The sequence below is a fragment of the Lepidochelys olivacea genome, assembly GCF_965140295.1.
Source record: "Lepidochelys olivacea isolate rLepOli2 genome assembly, chromosome: 15".
NCBI classification, from domain to species: Eukaryota; Metazoa; Chordata; order Testudines; family Cheloniidae; genus Lepidochelys; species Lepidochelys olivacea.
In genome coordinates, this window is record NC_140425.1 from 19,317,236 (window position 1) to 19,334,411 (window position 17,176).

Genomic DNA, 17,176 nt, shown 5'->3' on the forward strand with positions numbered 1-17,176 from the left:
TGGGGGATGAGAAATACAAGGCAATAACATATGCAGTGGGCTAGTTCTGTTCGGGTGGGACTCCAGTCTAAGGGTGAAATAATGGCCCCATTGAAATCAAAGGCAAAACAACACCCCAGAAGCAACAGATATGGTAACTCACCAGGTAAAGTTGTACAATTGCTGCCTTTGGCATCACCCTTGGTTACCCCTCCTGTGACTGTCCATGGCAAATTAATAAAATTACTCTATTCTTGGGTAGCCTAACTGGGAATAGTTCTGTAGTTCCAAAAAGTACACACTTGTTGCCAGGCAGTTGGCATCATTCTAATATAGTTAATCTGTCCAGGGACATATTTTGTAGGATTGCAGTTGTAGTAAATTACTTTTGCAGTTCTGCTGCACTGGGCTGCAAATTTTGCGGAAATCTCCAATTTAGCGGTGTTGGATTTGGTCCATACTTGAAAGTTAGACCATACTAATTCAGTTCAGGACTGTGGTTTAAAATACAAAACCACTTACTCTAGAGTTGCCATAGGTCCAAAAAGTCCTTGGTCACGTACCAAGATGACAAAGTATATAGTTAACTGCAAGCTTTTCATCTCCAAGCTAAGGAGGAGTTTGTCAAGACACTGAAATATTTTGGAAAGTAAGCAGATGGAGGTGGAGGAAGGCAGTTAAGGCCACCAAATGCATTTTTATTTGTGCCTTGGCCTAGACTTGAATCGAAGTCTCCAGAAGAGAAGGGCATCTCTCTTATGGAATCTGCATAAATATGACTGTGAACTTCCCCTCCTGGCATAAAAATAGCAAGATGCGAAACGTCATACTTGTTGCACAAAGTATTAGTAGCAAAAGAAACTTCCAAACTTCGGTTAAGGCTTCTGTTATTTTTTGCCTAAAAATGGGGGTGAAGGAAGAACAGTTAGAATGTGCTGTTTCTAGAGAATCCTTTGCCCATCAAACTGTACTTTTCATTTGTTTTTTTTCCCCAGAAGTTCTCCTTCAAAGAGGCTGAGATTATTGTATTAAAGTTTCAGGATAGCTTTGGCTTCTTAAAAACATATCTTTGCTGAGATTGGTTTTGGCTTGATCCCAGTTTCTGCTTTTACTTGTCATTCTAATTTACAGAGGAAAAGCTCAGAAGCGCCTTTCATAAGATCTCATTTTACACAATATTTCATGCTACATAAACATTCTGGAAGGAAAAAGTAGAAAGGAAGAGACCAGAGCTTCTGGCTAATATTTATGATGACTGACTATACCCTTTATTTCAACTTCCGTGAAGTCTTTCAGTTGCGCTACTCATCCAGTAAATGAACAGCTTAGTTTGTGGTTATAGTTTTCCTAATGTTATGCTGTGGTTGTTGGGAATATGACAACATAAATGACACACAAGAACTTTAACAGTTATCACATTAATCATCCAAGGCAGTTTCACTCATTAAAGACCTGCTCTGTGTGGCAAATTATCTGTAAGAATGACTTTCCTGTCCTTTGGTTTGCTGACTTGTCCCTTCCCTGCTTGACAAGTGAGGAGCAACTTTATAATCCTTGATTGCTGAGATGTCCTGTCTCATTCACTGGGAAAATGGATTCATCAGTAGCTGGATGGAATGGAATTATAACAGACTTAGAGAAGGAAGTTCCATGAGCAGAGTTTATCCCATAAGTGCTTACTCCCGGGTTTCTTACACTTTCCTCTGAAGCATCTGGCCATTGTCGGTGACAGGATATTGGTCTCTTCGAGCATGACAGTTCTGCGGTCCACTCCCAAACAAATCCAGCAAATATATGCTGACTGAAGCGAATAAAGGCACCTAGGCCTCTTTAGCTTAGTTGTTAGTAAAGAACGTTACAGGCACTCTGTGAAGTAAAATGTCGGACGCCTCGTCCTGTTATAGTGGTTGGGGAGGGGAGGGGAGTGTAAGAGAATCTCTGTGTATTGCTCATTCACTAGCAGACGGAACATGCAAATGGCTCTGTCATTCTAATACTAGCCACAGGGGCCTCTTTAATGGTCTTTCTCCAAGGTCAACAGCACCATTCACAGCGGTTTAAAGTGATATGTCTGGAACAGATCAGTTTGAATTAGATTTGGGGAAAGTTTGGTTGCTTTATGAGTATTACTTTTTTTGACAGGGTTCAGCACTGCAAACAGTCTGGCTCAAATATAGGTTTAAGTAACAGCCAAAAATTACACAACCTAGGGTGATGATGAATGAGATACACTAATGGGGGCAGTGCATTATGCTGATATGAGCATGGGGTAGTGCCTGACTGTCAGGACTGGTACAGATTAAAGGTGTCCTCTCAGTTGTGAGGACTCAAACTTTTTGGTTCTATATTTTTCTTACTTCTGTTTGCAAAATCCATGTGACTTTTTAATATGCTTTTTTTCCATAGAATCAGAGGAATGTTTGGCTAGAAGGAATCTTGAACAGTCATCTAGTCCAGCCTCCTGTGCTGGGCTAGACCTAGACCATCCCTGGCTGGTGTTTGTCCAACCAGTTCTTAAAACCCTTCAATGATGGGGATTCCACAGCCTCACTTGGAAGCCTATTCCAGAGCTTAACTAACCTTACAGTTAGAAAGTTTTTTCTAATATCTAACCTAAATCTTCCTTACTGCAGATTAAGCCAATTACTTCTTGTCCTACCACAGCAGATGTGGAAAACAGTTGATCGCCATCCTCTTTATAACAGCCCTTAACATATTAGAGGGGTAGCTGTGTTAGTCTGTATCTACAAAAACTACAAGGAGTCCAGTGGCACCTTAAAGACTAACAGATTTATTTGGCACAAGCTTTCGTGGGTAAAAAACCCCACTTCTTCAGATGCATGGACTTCTTCAGCTGCATGGTCCATGCATCTGAAGAAGTGGGGTTTTTTACCCATGAAAGCTTATGCCAAATAAATCTGCTAGTCTTTAAGGTGCCACCGGACTCCTTGTTTTTCTTAACATGTTAGAAGACTATTATCTTCTTTTCTCAAGATTAAACATGCCCATTTTTATTAACCTTTCCTCATAGGTCTGGTTTTCTAAACCTTTTATCATTTTTGTTGCTTTCCTCTGGACTCATTCAAATTTGTCCACATCTTTCTTGAAGTATGATTACTAGAATACTCCAACTGAAGCCTCACTGGTGCTGAGTCGAGTGGGACAGTTACTTCACATCTCTTCCATACAACACTCCTCTTAATACATCCCAGAATGATGTTAGCCTTTTTTGCAACTGCATCACATTGTTGACTCATATTTAATTTATGATCCACTATAACGTCCAGATCCTTTTCAGCCAGTACTAATGCCTAGCCAGTTATTCCCCATATTATCGTTATGCATTTGATCTTTCCTTCCTAAGTGTAGTACTTTGCACTCGTCTTTATTGAATTTTGTCTTGTTGATTTCTGACCAATTCTCTGATTATCAAGGTTGTTATGAATTCTGATCCTGTTTTCCAAAGTGTTTGCAACACCTCCCAGCTTGATGTCATCTGTAGATTTTATAAGCATACTCTCCACTCCATTATCCAAGTCATTAATGAAAATATTGAATAGTACCGGACTCAAGACTGGACTCCACTAGATATGTCCTCACGGTTTGTCAGTGAATCATTGAAAACTACTCTTTTGAGTATGGTCTTTCAGCTAGTTATGCACCCATTTTATAGTAATTTAATCTAGAACACATTTCCCTAGTTTGCTTATGGGACTGTTATGTGAGACTGAAGCCTTACTAAAATCAAGATATACAAAGTCTATGGCTTTTCACCATCCACTAGGCCAGTACCCCTGTCAGAGGAAATTAGTTTGGTTTGGCATGATTTGTCCTTGACAAATCCATGCTGGCTATTCCTCATATCCTTTAGGTGCTTTCAAACTGATTGTTTAATAATTTGTTCCAGTATCTTTCCAGTTATTGAAGTTAGGCGGACTGGTCTATAATTCCCTGGGTCCTCTTTGTTCCCATTTTTAAAGTAGGTATTTCTTCAGGAGTTTTCTTTAGGAGGTAAGCTTCCTAGGAACCCTACAATAACAAACCTCTATATACACAATCAGGGCCGGCTCTAGCAAAACAAGCAGGTGCTTGGGGCGACACATTTCTCGGGGCGGCGTTCCGGCGCAGGCCATGCCGCCCCGAGAAATGTGCCCCCGCTGCCCCAGCTCGCTTCCATCTGCTCCCCGGAGCGCGCCGCCGCCACTCCGCTTCTCCCCCCTTCTCCCGCCCAGGCTGTGCTCCCCCCTGCCACCTCGCTCACCTCTGCTCCGCCGGCTCCCCTGAACACACTGCCTCTCCTTCGCCTGAGAGGGAGGGGGAGACGCGGAGCGGCGGCGTGTTCAGGGGAGCCGGCGGAGTGGAGGTGAGCTAGGGCAGGGGGTTGCAGGGCTGGGGGGGAAGCCGCAGGAAGCAATTGTGGGGGGGGGAAATGCGGCACGCCCGGGGGAGGAGGTGGGGGCGGGGATTTGGGGAAGGGGTTGGGAAGGGGCGGATTTAGGGTGGAGCCAGGGGGGAGGGGGGCACGAAAAAAAAGCGGGGACAGCCAAAAAGTTTTTGCTTGGGATGGCAAAAGTCTTAGAGCCAGCCCTGTACACAATGGAGAAAAATAAACTTCGTTTAGGTTTCAGAGTTACGTTTATAAGTGGTATAAATGGCAGAATGAATAAATAAATTCCTTTATCAAGGAAAATCATCTTAAGTATAGTCTGTGTATCAGGGAAATTATCTGTGCTCTGCTCTGGTACTCCCATCCCCCTTGGTGCAAGAGCCTTCTCATTTGCAGCTAGAATAGCCTTCCTGTGTCTTGACTCATCAATTATACACTCGTTACAAATCTCCTTTCTTCTGGAAAACAGTTTACATGGCAGATGCTATGCACAGTATTTTAACTACTATGCTTGCATTCTGTTGGCCCCCTAACACGAGGTTTAACTAACGCTTTTTACCCTGTACTTCCCCCATAGAAAGAGGTTTTGCAATGATGTCCAGGAGTGATATTTACAGATTTAAGGGCTCTCACTGGGGAGAACTGTATAGGAAATAAGAGCTTGATGGAAATTATTTGTTTTCCTATTTGTACATCCTCTGGAGATTGATGATTGAAAGATTCAGTTCTAATTAACACCAGTGGGAATCAGGAGTAATCCCAATTGAAAGCATAAAGTTATTCTGTTTTAGTGACTGAAAGCAGAATCTTTGCCACTGATTACAGAAATGCCATGTCAGGGTGCAGCAATGACACAAACAAGTAAAATGTCAAGTCATTAAAAAAAAAAAAGATTGCTCCATAACACAAGAACCCTACAAATAAACAATTCAGTCCTTTCTGCCCTGTAGAACTATGCTGCTTTACAGAGGGCAGATAATATGTACTGTAGATCATTGAAACCAGCTGTCATAGTTGTTTCAACTCTGAGGTAACAAATTCAACCACTGTATGATCTGTGGGGGCGAGTAAGGCTTGAACGCTGTGAACAGGAAGCTTCTGCTTGTTACATCATAAAAAGTCCTCATCTTTAATTCTTTCTCTCTGCAGGTGCCCCTGGTTAACAAGAGCCATCTCCCCAGCCATCCCTGTGTACAATGGGCTCGTGTTCTTGTTCGTACTTGCAAACTTCAGCATGGCAACTTTCATGGACCCTGGAGTTTTTCCACGAGGTAATGGGGGATAGGGGTAAAAAAAAAGCCAAGGCAAATAGTAGGGTTTCCGAAGCAGCCCATTTGCTATTGGTTTCGTTTCCCCTCCCTTTTTTATCTTCAGCTGGCTGTAAATGCACGGATGAAGCTAAATTGTGGATACGCTCTGTCGGTTTCTGAAATGGAAAGGTTTTTTTCCTCCTTGTACTTGCTTGAATTGGTAATCTGGGGCCTGGCATTGGATAATGTAGCTCTCATTGAGAAGATAGCCTGACTAATGTGATTGCGATTAGTATCCCCTGTGTCATGCTGGCACATTGGATTTAAGTCATTGCCTTCACAATAGGCAGCTGAGCATGGTGCAGTGGAGGGCTGAGCTTCTGAAAGCGGCTGCATTAAAACAGCGATTCACTCCAGCAGGCTTAGAACAAACACAGTAGCACTGAACACTAAAAAAGATAATGATTAAGGCTAGAGTTAGAGTGGAGATTTTTAAATATATGTTGTAAAATAAATGGCTGTTTAATTTAGTGCTGGGGCATAGCTGATTGAACAGGATAAAAACTGTTTGTCTATCGTTATGGGAACGATGACGTGACTATTTCTTTTAAACCATCAAAATGAGAGAATTACTGTCTCACTTTGTCCCTGTTCCACTAGTCATTCACACACAGCTTGCAACAGAGCCTGCTTTGGGGGAGGTCGCAAAACAAATGGATCCCTGCCCCTTGCAAAGTGCATTTTCTCTCCGGCATTCAGTATCTTCTCTTCACTGTTCCCTTGAATGAGCCGTAACTGCTCATGCAAGTGATGCTATTTCTTTCCAGACAGGAGCCAGTGATAAACATATTCTATTTATATAGCTTCTTTCAGATGAGGATCTCAGAGCCCTTTACAAACACTGATTAAGGTAAATATAATTACCGAGTTTAAGGGTTAACTCACAGTGAGGTTAATAATTTGCCCCCCAGGTCATATGGGGCCAAATTTTCAACCATATTTAGGTTCCTTAAGATGCAGATAGGCAACTGCTATTTCCAAAAGCACCTGGGGTCTAACTCCCACTTAAATCAGTTAGAGTTAGATGCCTAAGCTCTTTTGAAAACCCACAGGAGTGGGATCCATGAAGGGACTTAGACGTTGCAATGCTTAGCGTTATGGCACCTAACTTTCAGGCATCTAGAAAATCTAGGAGCAACACTGCCATTCAGGCAGCCTGAGTTAGGTGCCTAGGCACCTAGATAATGAATGAGGGGACATAGGTGCCTTAGACTGCAATCCACAAATTCAGTGGGCGGGATGGGGAGCCGCCTAAAGTAGCTAATGGGAGATGTTGACCAGAGGGGTGATTGCTAAGCCCTGCCTCTAAGAATGCCCACTGGATCATGTCTCTGCGTGTGATTTAGGTGGCCGAGTGCCTATCTCTTTGAGTCTGTGAATCGCTCTGGAGCTTAGGTGGGAGATAACGTGTCCAGACGCCTATCACGAGGCATGTGCGTGCAGGCTCAGGTGGGAGATAGTTGCCCGGACGCCTAGAGTGAGACGGCTGTGCATATGCCCAGAGGCAAAAACATAGGTGCCTAAAAGGTTAGGTGGCAGCTGAGTGTGAGTTTTGTGGATTGTAGTGATACCTAAAAAACAGGACCTGGGTGCCTAAAAACAAGAGTTAGTTGCCTACATCCCTTTGTGGATCCCACCCTAGGTACCTATCTTCATCTTCAGGTGCGTGCATATCTTTGAAAATTTGACCCATGGTGACTCACCAGGAATAAAATCCAAGACTCCTAACTCCCACTGCTTGTGGTTCATCTCAGAAGAGAAGACCAGGGTTGAGCCAGCTATGCAGATTGGTCAGTTTTCACAATGGAGAGAGGTAAACAGAAGGGTTCCCCAAGGATCTGTACTGGGGCCTGTGCTGTCAACATATTCATTAATGATCTGGAAAATATGAAGTAGCAAAGTTTGCAGATGGTACAAAATTATTCAAGATACCAGCCAGTTTGGACTTAACTAAGACTTACAGCAGGATCTAAAAAAAGTGAGTGATTCGGCAACAAAAGGGCAGATGAAATTCAGTGGTGATAAGTACAAACTGATGGACGTTGGAAAAAATAATCCCAACTACACATATATAATGATGGGTTCTAAATTAGTGGTTACCACTCAAGAGCGAGACCTAGGAATCACTGTATATAGTTCTCTGAAAACTTCCGCTCACAGCAGAAATCAAAAAGACTGAGGGTAGGTCTACACTACCCGCCAGATCGGCAGGTAGCGATTGATATATCGGGGGTCGATTTATCGCGTCTAGTCTAGACGCTATAAGTTGATCCTCAAGCGCTCTCCGTTCGACTCCAGAACTCCAGTGCCGCGAGAGGCGCAAGCGGAGTTGACGGGGGAGTGGCGGCAGTCGACTCACCGCCATGAAGACACCGTGGTAAGTCGATCTAGATACGTTGACTTCAGCTACGCTATTGTCGTAGCTGAAGTTGCGTACCTGACATCGACTCCCCCTCCCCCACTCCTAGTGTAGACCAGGGCTAACAGAATGTTAGGAACTATTGGAAAAGGGATAAAAAATAAGACATAAAATATCATAATACCACTATATAAATCCATGGTCCATCCACACTTTGAATGCAACTGTAAAAGGTTCAGAGAAGGGCAACAAAAATGATGAAGAGTACGGAACACCTTCCATATGAGGAGAGACTAAGAAGATCAGGGCTGTTCATCTTAGAAAAGAAACGGCTAAGGGGAGATACCACAGAAGTCTATACAATCATGAATGGTGTAGAAAAGTTTAATACAGAAGAGTTATTTATCTTTTCCCACAATACAGATACCAGGGATCACCCAATGAAATTAATAGGCAGCAGGTTTAATACAAACAAGAGGAAGTACTTTTTCCATACAGTGCACAATTAATCTGTGGAACTCATTGCCATGGGATATTGCAATGGCCAACAGCATAACTGGGGTCAAAAAAGAACAAGATAAGTTCATGGAAGATAGGTCCACCAGCACACATGTAGTGTCCATGTATCCGACTCCTGATAGTGTTAAATCTTCCACCTTTAAACTGTAATCTGTATTATTTTTATTTATTTATTTATATTTTTGCATCGAGCAGCAGATGAAGATGAGGATAAAGATGATGACTTCCGAGCTCCACTCTACAAGAACGTGGAGATTAAAGGAATCCAAGTACGGATGAAATGGTGTGCCACGTGCCATTTCTATCGCCCGCCCCGCTGCTCCCATTGCAGCGTCTGTGACAACTGCGTTGAGGTAAATCTCCTTGATTAGCTGATCTTTTGGGTTGGATTTAGGTTGTGGACCTGTGAACAGGTAGATGACCCAGCTGAGTGAAGACTCCCTGTCTTTCCCTCCCAAAAAAAATTAGCAGTAAAGGGCCAAATTCTCAGCTGGTGTAAATTGCGGCCGCTCCACCGATGTTGACAGATTGCCTAAGAATCCTGCCCTCAATCTGATTGAAGTCACAAGTGAAACAGAGTTTGGTGTCATCCTTGTCACTAATGACTCTTTCTCCACCCCAAACGCAGTGCATGATTTGGTATTCCTAGCCGTCTCTGCTCAGGAGTAGCCTAGGGCTTATGAAACTGGAAGCATTACAAGGGAAGGTTATGGGGCATTGGCAGAATTTAGGAGGAGACGGGGGGAAAGTCTGCTTGCAAAATTCCTGATCCCTCTGCTTTGTCCCCTATTAAATATGTAAATATGAATAGCAGTAGGAGTATGATTTTTTGAATTGTAAATCATAACACTCAGTGGCATGTGAATTTTAGGAAGAATAGAATAAGAATTCCTGAGTCTAAAATTAAAATACTACATACCCATTTATAAACTGCAGTTAGTCCTATGGCCATGACCTCATGCATGCTTCTAATTCCTCTACATTATGCGGCTTGGACACACATTGATAAATTTGAGGTCATAGTGAAGCACACAGTATATTTAAACAATAACCCCAAAGTAGTGGAGTATGTTATTGGGCCATAAACATCTCCCAAACTCATAAATACAGTGGACTGTAACTATGGTGTTTTATTGCCACGGGAAATTTTTATTGCTGAGCTACAAATTCCACTTCTTAATGATCATTTCTACTGTAAGGTGTATTTTTTCATTAGACTGATTTAAATCTTTAATACATTTTAAAATGTATTCAATTGTATGATTAAAATAATGGGAATCCCTAATTGGCAATAGGCTAAAACTCACCAAGTGAATTTCAAAGTCAGCCAGAATATAATGTATACCATATTGGGCCAAAGCCTCTTTGCCTTAATCATATGAATAATCACAGTGGAGCTAGTCATGTGACAGAGGCAATCTGCGGTTAGTTTATGTCATTTGCTTTATCCCTAAGAGCAGATTCCTAAATTATAGCCAGCTGGAAGCTATGCTCTGCCTAATACCCAGTAATAGATAGGACAACATTCCAGTTCCCTGTCATGGGGAGAGTCAGCAAGGTGCGAGAGCTGAGGGGACATGGGGAGAAATGCATTGCTGGGAGAAGCAGGGCTCCCAGAAAGGACAGGGGCAGCCATAACAGCCATTTTGTTGGGCTGATGTAGGCTGCTGGATGGAGCTGGCTTTTTCACTAGAAAACTGGACCAAAAATTCAGAGTTTTGAGTTAAAACATCAACATTGTCATTAATTCTAACGTCAAAATATTGTTTAGGTGAAGCTAAATTTTGAATTGAAATTTGAAATCCTTCCCCCCTACCCCTCAGTGTCTGTGTGAAAACCCCATTTTCAATAAAGGAAGTGTTGCCAGCACAAGATTTCCTGAAACTAGCTGGTGTAAACGCGGGCAATTCCATGCACCCCTAATGTCACTAGTGGCATCGAGGCACAATATTCCAGGGAAGTCAGAGAGGAAAGTGGGAGAGAATCCCAGAGTAACTTCTCGTTAAAAATAAAATGGCTTGGATCTCAGAGCAAGTCAGAATGCAAGACTCCAGTGCAGTGAGTTCCAGTTCTGAGGAGTGTTACTTATGCCTAGATCAGCTGAGCATTACTTGCTGTTTTGATTGGCTAACAGGGAATCTCTTGCTGCATAATTAAAATGTGATTGCTTACTGAGGGATACAAGCAAGGGCATTAATTCATTAATCAATAAATTTCAGTCTCAGGCTAAGTTGCTTATTGATTCTTGTGACACTTATTCCCTAGTATACCTGTACATTCTAGTAGTGCCTGGACACAGTTATAGTGAAAAAGTCTATTGGCATTTCTGTTAGGATACTCCTTTAGGAAGAGGTTGTACTTTGTATCTTTTATTTCACCTTTGGGCTGCAACTCATGATAAAAGCTCTTAGCCTAGAGACAGATTTTTTGAGCACATCTGATTTCAAACTATCAGACTGATTCTGTTTCAGAGATGTGCAAAGCAATGTACAGCTTCCAAGCTTTCAGAGACAGGTGCTCTTTTCTATCACATCCCTTAAAAAAACAAAACCAAGTGAAATATAACACTTGGTGTGACCAACTGGACCTGAAAATGAATTTGTGGTAGAATAAAATTTTAGGACAAATTTTCATGGAAGTGCCCAAAGCTGAGGTTTCAATATAGCTTTATTTCCAAATATTTTGAGCTGCACATGTCTCTCGCACAACATATTTATAGTTAATTTACAAGTTACTTTTTAAAAAAACCACTTTGCCATTAGTGGGAGGTATCTATCTAAATATAACATTGTTACAAAGAAAAGGATAAGTCACTATTGACAAGAATAAAGGATGTACTGTACTGGGTGTGAAGAGAACAGAATAGAATAAATTTGCTCACTCCAGGCTTGAGTATGCTCAGATTTATGCTGGTGTACACCAGGAATAACCCGAGTGAAGTCAGCAGAGTTACAGCCATATAAAACTGGTGTTAAAGGAGCTTTAAAGGGTCTATGACCTCATTATAAGTATCTCCTTAATCCAGCCTTCTGGCACATGGGAACTCTTGATCAGGAAAAACTGGGTGTTTCAAGTGCTTATTTTTTTAACTTCATCCAGAATTTTCCCCCACTTATTAGCCAGATATTGCTTCCTGCCTGAGCTTTGCCAAAAAAAAAAACAAAACCTTTTTCAAGAGGCCAAAACCTCGAAATAAAAAACCTCTGGATCCTTATTGAACCTTTACATATATAAAATGTGGGGGAGGGAGGGGGGTGGAAATCTACAGTTGGCAGGGAAGTTAAAGGTACAAGACACTACGATTTATGATAATCTTACTCTGATAACTATACAATGCTACAGGAGCCAGAGAAGAAGAGAAACTGTCTTCGCCCCACAATGTGGTGTACACATCTGTTTCGTTTTTAAACCTATTGGTGTGTCTTCATCCACAGTCATAAGAGTCCCTCAGTCCCAGGAGAATCTTATAAAGAGGGTGTAGCATGTTGTTTTGTTACCTGGGCAGCCAGGCAATGTCAGGATGGAGCCAATCTGCAAAGCTCCAAACCTAATCTGATTTTACCTGAAGTTCGGGTTTTTTTTGGATAGATGTAGCTCAATGGTTCACATTTATTTCTAAGGCAATGTTTTTCTTTCACTGCTTGGATATTATTCCGTGTCTCTCCATCTCTTTACAAGGACTTTGACCATCACTGCCCATGGGTCAACAATTGCATAGGACGGAGGAACTACCGATATTTTTTCCTCTTCTTGCTGTCCTTAAGCACACACATGGTTGGAGTGTTCAGCTTTGGGCTGATCTATATTTTAAACCATATGGAAAAGCTGGGGGCAGCTCATACCACCATTACGTATCCTTCCTTTTAATCTTTAAGAAGTCGAGGTGCTGTAAGGAAACTGTTTGCATAAGATTTGCCTTTCAGGAAATGATGGGATTGGCTCCCTTTCTCTGATACCCATGTTCTTTTATTGTAAAACCCAACCCAATTTCTCCCCAACATTTGCCTGACCTACGGAAGCCTTGATTGCCTCAGAAGTTGCTGCTTAGCTTCTGTGTATATCTGTCATCCAGCTGCCATAACAGAAAGCAACATCCTGCTTCATTAAAATCCTCCCTTTAATTTCAGTTGGATATGGTTCTCCTACTTGTCTTGTCTAAGACTGTTGGGTAATATTACTGTGTTTAAAACAATTGCTTTGCCCCAGAGGTTGTTGCATTTGAGTGGTAGCTGTATATCCCTCTACATGTTTTGTAAAGTGCTTCGGGATCCTTCAGGATTAAAGATTTCTATATGGTTGTCTTGGCTTATAGAAAAACATTTACTCTTTTTTTATTTATCTGAATGAGATAAAGAGATGGAAGAAGCAGAGTTAGAAGGAGAGGGGATACCAGGTAAGGATCTACTAGCCTGTGTGGTGAGGATTTACCATAAAGCACTATATCAGTTATAACATTATCATTAATTAAGGGGATTGAAGAAGAACAAAAGGAATCTTCACAATTCTATATGAACTGGGGACCATAGCTGGAGTCTGATCCTCAGAAGTGCTGATCCCCAGTAACTCTCATTGACTCAAAGTGTATAAGAGCCTTTACAGAATAGTTACAACTAAAATCAGTGAATCAACATTCTGTTTGTTTTTCAGCTTCTTTTAATGCTTCAAGGACCCATTTAAGGGGGTGAAATAATCAAATCTGGTCTTCCCACTGCATTTAGTCAGTGGGAGCTACAGATCTTCAGAACCACTCAAGATCCAGGGCTCCTTCCTGATACTCCAAAGGTGGTTTTTCTACAGCATTCGGTGGATCTTCTGCCATGGTCACTTCAAGGGGGGCTGATTGACCTGGCTGTTGTGGAAGATATGTATGACATGCTGCAGCCTGGCATTCTAGCTCTGCAGGGATCCAGACATTCTTGTCAAATGACTATTTACACCTCTTGACTCAGCAGCTTGCACTACACATTGTACCAAGGTTCCCAGAAGAATATACTGTAGCGTTTGAGTCAGTTCACAGCATCCTGTGCAATATAGAGAGTTTTAGTCTCATGCTAGAAAATAGTTTTATGATACTAAAAATGCCAACCAATAGCTTCTCAACATACTAGGAGGCTGGGCTGTAAAATTTAGCATTGCCAAAAAAAAAAGAGACCATTAAATTATTGGTTTCAGAGTAGCAGCCATGTTAGTCTGTATTTGCAAAAAAGAAAAGGGGTACTTGTGGCACCTTAGAGACTAACCAATTTATTTGAGCATAAGATGAAGTGAGCTGTAGCTCACGAAAGCTTATGCTCAGATAAATTTGTTAGTCTCTAAGGTGCCACAAGTACTCCTTTTCTTTTTTCATTAAATTATTGTTTAGCTTCTGTCTCTCAAAATGCTTGGTGAAGGGACTGCTTTTTCAATGAAGAGGAAGCAGAACATCTGCATTTACCTGAATCTACATCACATGGGCCAGATTAGTACCTATTGTAAACACAAGTAACTCCATTGAAATGCTTGTAGTTACACCATCTTACACCACATATAAATTTGGCCAAAGCCACTGGCAGTGATAATCATTGCTGGTCTCCATGCACATTTTTGTTGAGGATCCTGCATCTTCATAGATCATGGGTTTTCACAGTGCTATATGTGCTATAAATTCCAGTGTGCATTTTAAAATGAGAGGACAGCTTGGAGAGATGCAGGAGAGAGATCACTACTCTGCTACCTTGACATTCTGGGACATGGTCAGTCCCAGATGATTGTGTTCCTCTGGCTTGTAAAGGAATGGACCAGCTGACTAGCTCCTTGAAGCTACTAGATACTGTAGAAAGAATGAAGTAAAGTAAAGTAGGAAGGGAGGCATGGGGACCGTATGGCTTCCAAATACTCAATATTGTGTTGGACTCTGAGGAGTAGATAACTTTAGGACTCATGTTAAACAAGAAACTAACAGCACTGATAGACTGAAGTAATTTCTAGTGCTTAATTCCAAGACATACTTCAATGTGTAATTTTGAAAAACCCTAAAGAAAGATGGGGATTACTTACTAGATTTCTAGTTCAGGGAATTCTCTCTCCCCTTCCATTCTCCCCTCCCCCCCCCCATCTCCCTTTTCCCTGTCATTGGACACAGTTTCCTTAACTCTGGGATGTAGCATGGCTGTCATGTGTGTGGCTGGATTGTTCTTTATCCCAGTCATTGGTCTCACAGGTTTCCATATTGTTCTAGTGGCACGAGGGCGTACAACCAATGAGCAGGTAAGAAAACAATTCTACCTCCATGTTCCTGTTAGAGATGTGGAAGTTGAGAAGGATCCCTTTCTTAGGGGAGGATAAAGAGAAGATATAGTATTTACAGATGGGCAAATCAGGTTGGGCAAAGCAGCAGCTGACCAAACCTTAACACTAACACTCAAACTGATGCTTTACCGAGGGTCTAAAAAGGTTGGGTAACTTTTATTCTCAAATTTCTGTTTGACTAAATTTTGGGCAAGCTCCCAGGCACAGTGGAACAGCACAGGCCTATGTACCACTTAAGTCCTACGTAAGTCCTCAAAACACGGTTTAAGTGGTACATGGAGTCTTGCCAACCTCAAAAGTTCCGAACTCATGAGTTAGACTCAAAAGAATCATCACATTTTTTTAAAAAAAAAAAGATTAAATCATGCTTTGTTCTGTCTTCTGATTTTGTTGATTCTGTCAGCTGCCCCTGCCGGCCCACAATGTGTGTAACAATGAGCAGCTTTGAGCTAGCTCATTGCCACATACACACTGATCTGAGCTCATTCTGCTGCTCCAAAACCTGTGCCGGCCAACATCTTGTGACAAAATACCCAGTGGAACTTGAATTTCCACAAAATTATTCAAATATATAGAATGTGCTGCCTGATGATGCAGGGAATCTATCAGCATCTTCCCAAAATGCCAGTTAATTAATATGGTGTCTCCCCAGCCACACACTGGCACCCCTAACCGTTAGCTTTTTGCCCCACTAACATTTGCTCCAACCCTCTGGGCCCACATCATTTATGTGCCTCCACATCTGCCCTTTTTCCCCCAACACATCTCATCTCCTCCGGCAGACATGAAGATTCTTCACTCACACCCTTTCAGGGTGGAGACAAGGGGGCAGCAACAGTAGGGTCCTCTATTTTAAATAGATGCTAATCCTGCCCTCCTCACTGTAGTGTCTTACTATCTTCCAAGAATGTATTAAGTGATGTGACTAACGTCAGTCAGATGTGGTTCGTCCTCTCTCTCTCATCCTCTTCCCACATGGAGAATTGCATGTGCAGTGGAGTGTTTTGTTTTGGTAGGATTTTGTTTGGGGGGGGGGGATTCTCTTTATACATACGTACTGCTCTGTGTGCATCAGGGAAGGCAGATCGATAGAGTGCACCTTTCACTTGGAGCAGAAGGTTTGTAATGGTCCTTAGCTCCTGGGCAAATTTGTACCACAGTCTCAGATCAGCCCTGGAGAAAGCTTTGTCTCCTGCACAGATGAGGCTTACCTATGTGATAGAAAGTGCCATTGCGCCTGAGGAGCGGAGTGGTTGACCATAATTCTCATCCCAGAACTTTAGACAATTGTTTTAGATATCCTGGGCCTTGGCCATTGAGCACCTGCAAGGTAAGGATCAAGATCTTGAACTTGATCCTATTCTATGGTAAGCCAATGCAGAGAGCAGAGGACAGGTTTGATGTGCTTGCTGCAGCCCGTGTTACTGAGAAGATGTGCTGCACCATTCTGTACTAGTTGGAGTTTCCTAAGGGCTGATGGCTTAATGTCCAGGTACATTGCATCGCTGTTGTCCAGACAAAATGCTGAATTGACAAAGGTGTAAATAACTGAGACCAAGTCACTGGCTAAGAGACTCTGAATATTTTTCACTGAATATTTTTCCAGGTGACGGGTAAGTTCCGTGGGGGGGTGAATCCTTTCACTCGAGGATGCTGTGGTAACGTGGAACATGTGCTCTGCAGCCCTCTGGCTCCCAGGTAAGGAAGAATGTTATTCTTAAACTTGGGTCACAAGGTAAACAAAACAATGTTCTGAGCCACCCCAGAGTCTGGCCCCGTTCATCCCCGGTAGTAATATCTGCTGAGGAGAGGTACGGTATGGCAAGAAATTGGCAGAGCTGAGGGGAAGCTTGTACAATGCCTGCACTTTGCACAGCTCTTAGTCTTGCCATTCTCATTTAATATAATTCACAGTCTTCACTCCCAAACCAAGTATTATGGCTAGCAGGCTATGTCATATCGACAGCTTTTTCTATTTACTGAGCCATTTTATAATAAGACTAGTTTTTTTTCAAAAAACTAATAATTGGGGTTGATAGCCTGTTCCCGCTCCCCGCTTTTCTCGAACATGGCTTCATTAAGTTGTTTATCCAGTGAAATTCAATAACTGGAAGGATCCATGTCAGCTGTAATCTTCCTAATGCAACATATTTTCTGCATGGTACACTGCCCTCCAAAGTACACATTAAAGATTCTAGTCACTGCTGGAAAGAAATGAAGTATCTAAACCCAGCCTTTTGCCCCTTAGCTTTATAATTAATTCAAGGCAGCTGTTGCTTTCAATCTCACAGACACCTTTCATCATCATAAAACAGAGATGATTTCCCACCTGGT

General features: G+C 42.1%; 1 protein-coding gene across 1 annotated transcript in view; it reads left to right on the forward strand.

Moving 5' to 3' along the window:
• The window catches only part of ZDHHC8 (zDHHC palmitoyltransferase 8), a 175,876-nt gene that overhangs the window by 138,838 nt on the left and 19,862 nt on the right, over nt 1-17,176 (forward strand). Inside the window, exons 2-6 of the mRNA XM_084648884.1 lie at nt 5,516-5,637; nt 8,750-8,907; nt 12,233-12,405; nt 14,698-14,800; nt 16,449-16,540. Of these exons, the coding sequence (XP_084505010.1) occupies nt 5,516-5,637; nt 8,750-8,907; nt 12,233-12,405; nt 14,698-14,800; nt 16,449-16,540 (648 nt within the window). The remainder of the gene's footprint in view (nt 1-5,515; nt 5,638-8,749; nt 8,908-12,232; nt 12,406-14,697; nt 14,801-16,448; nt 16,541-17,176) is intronic.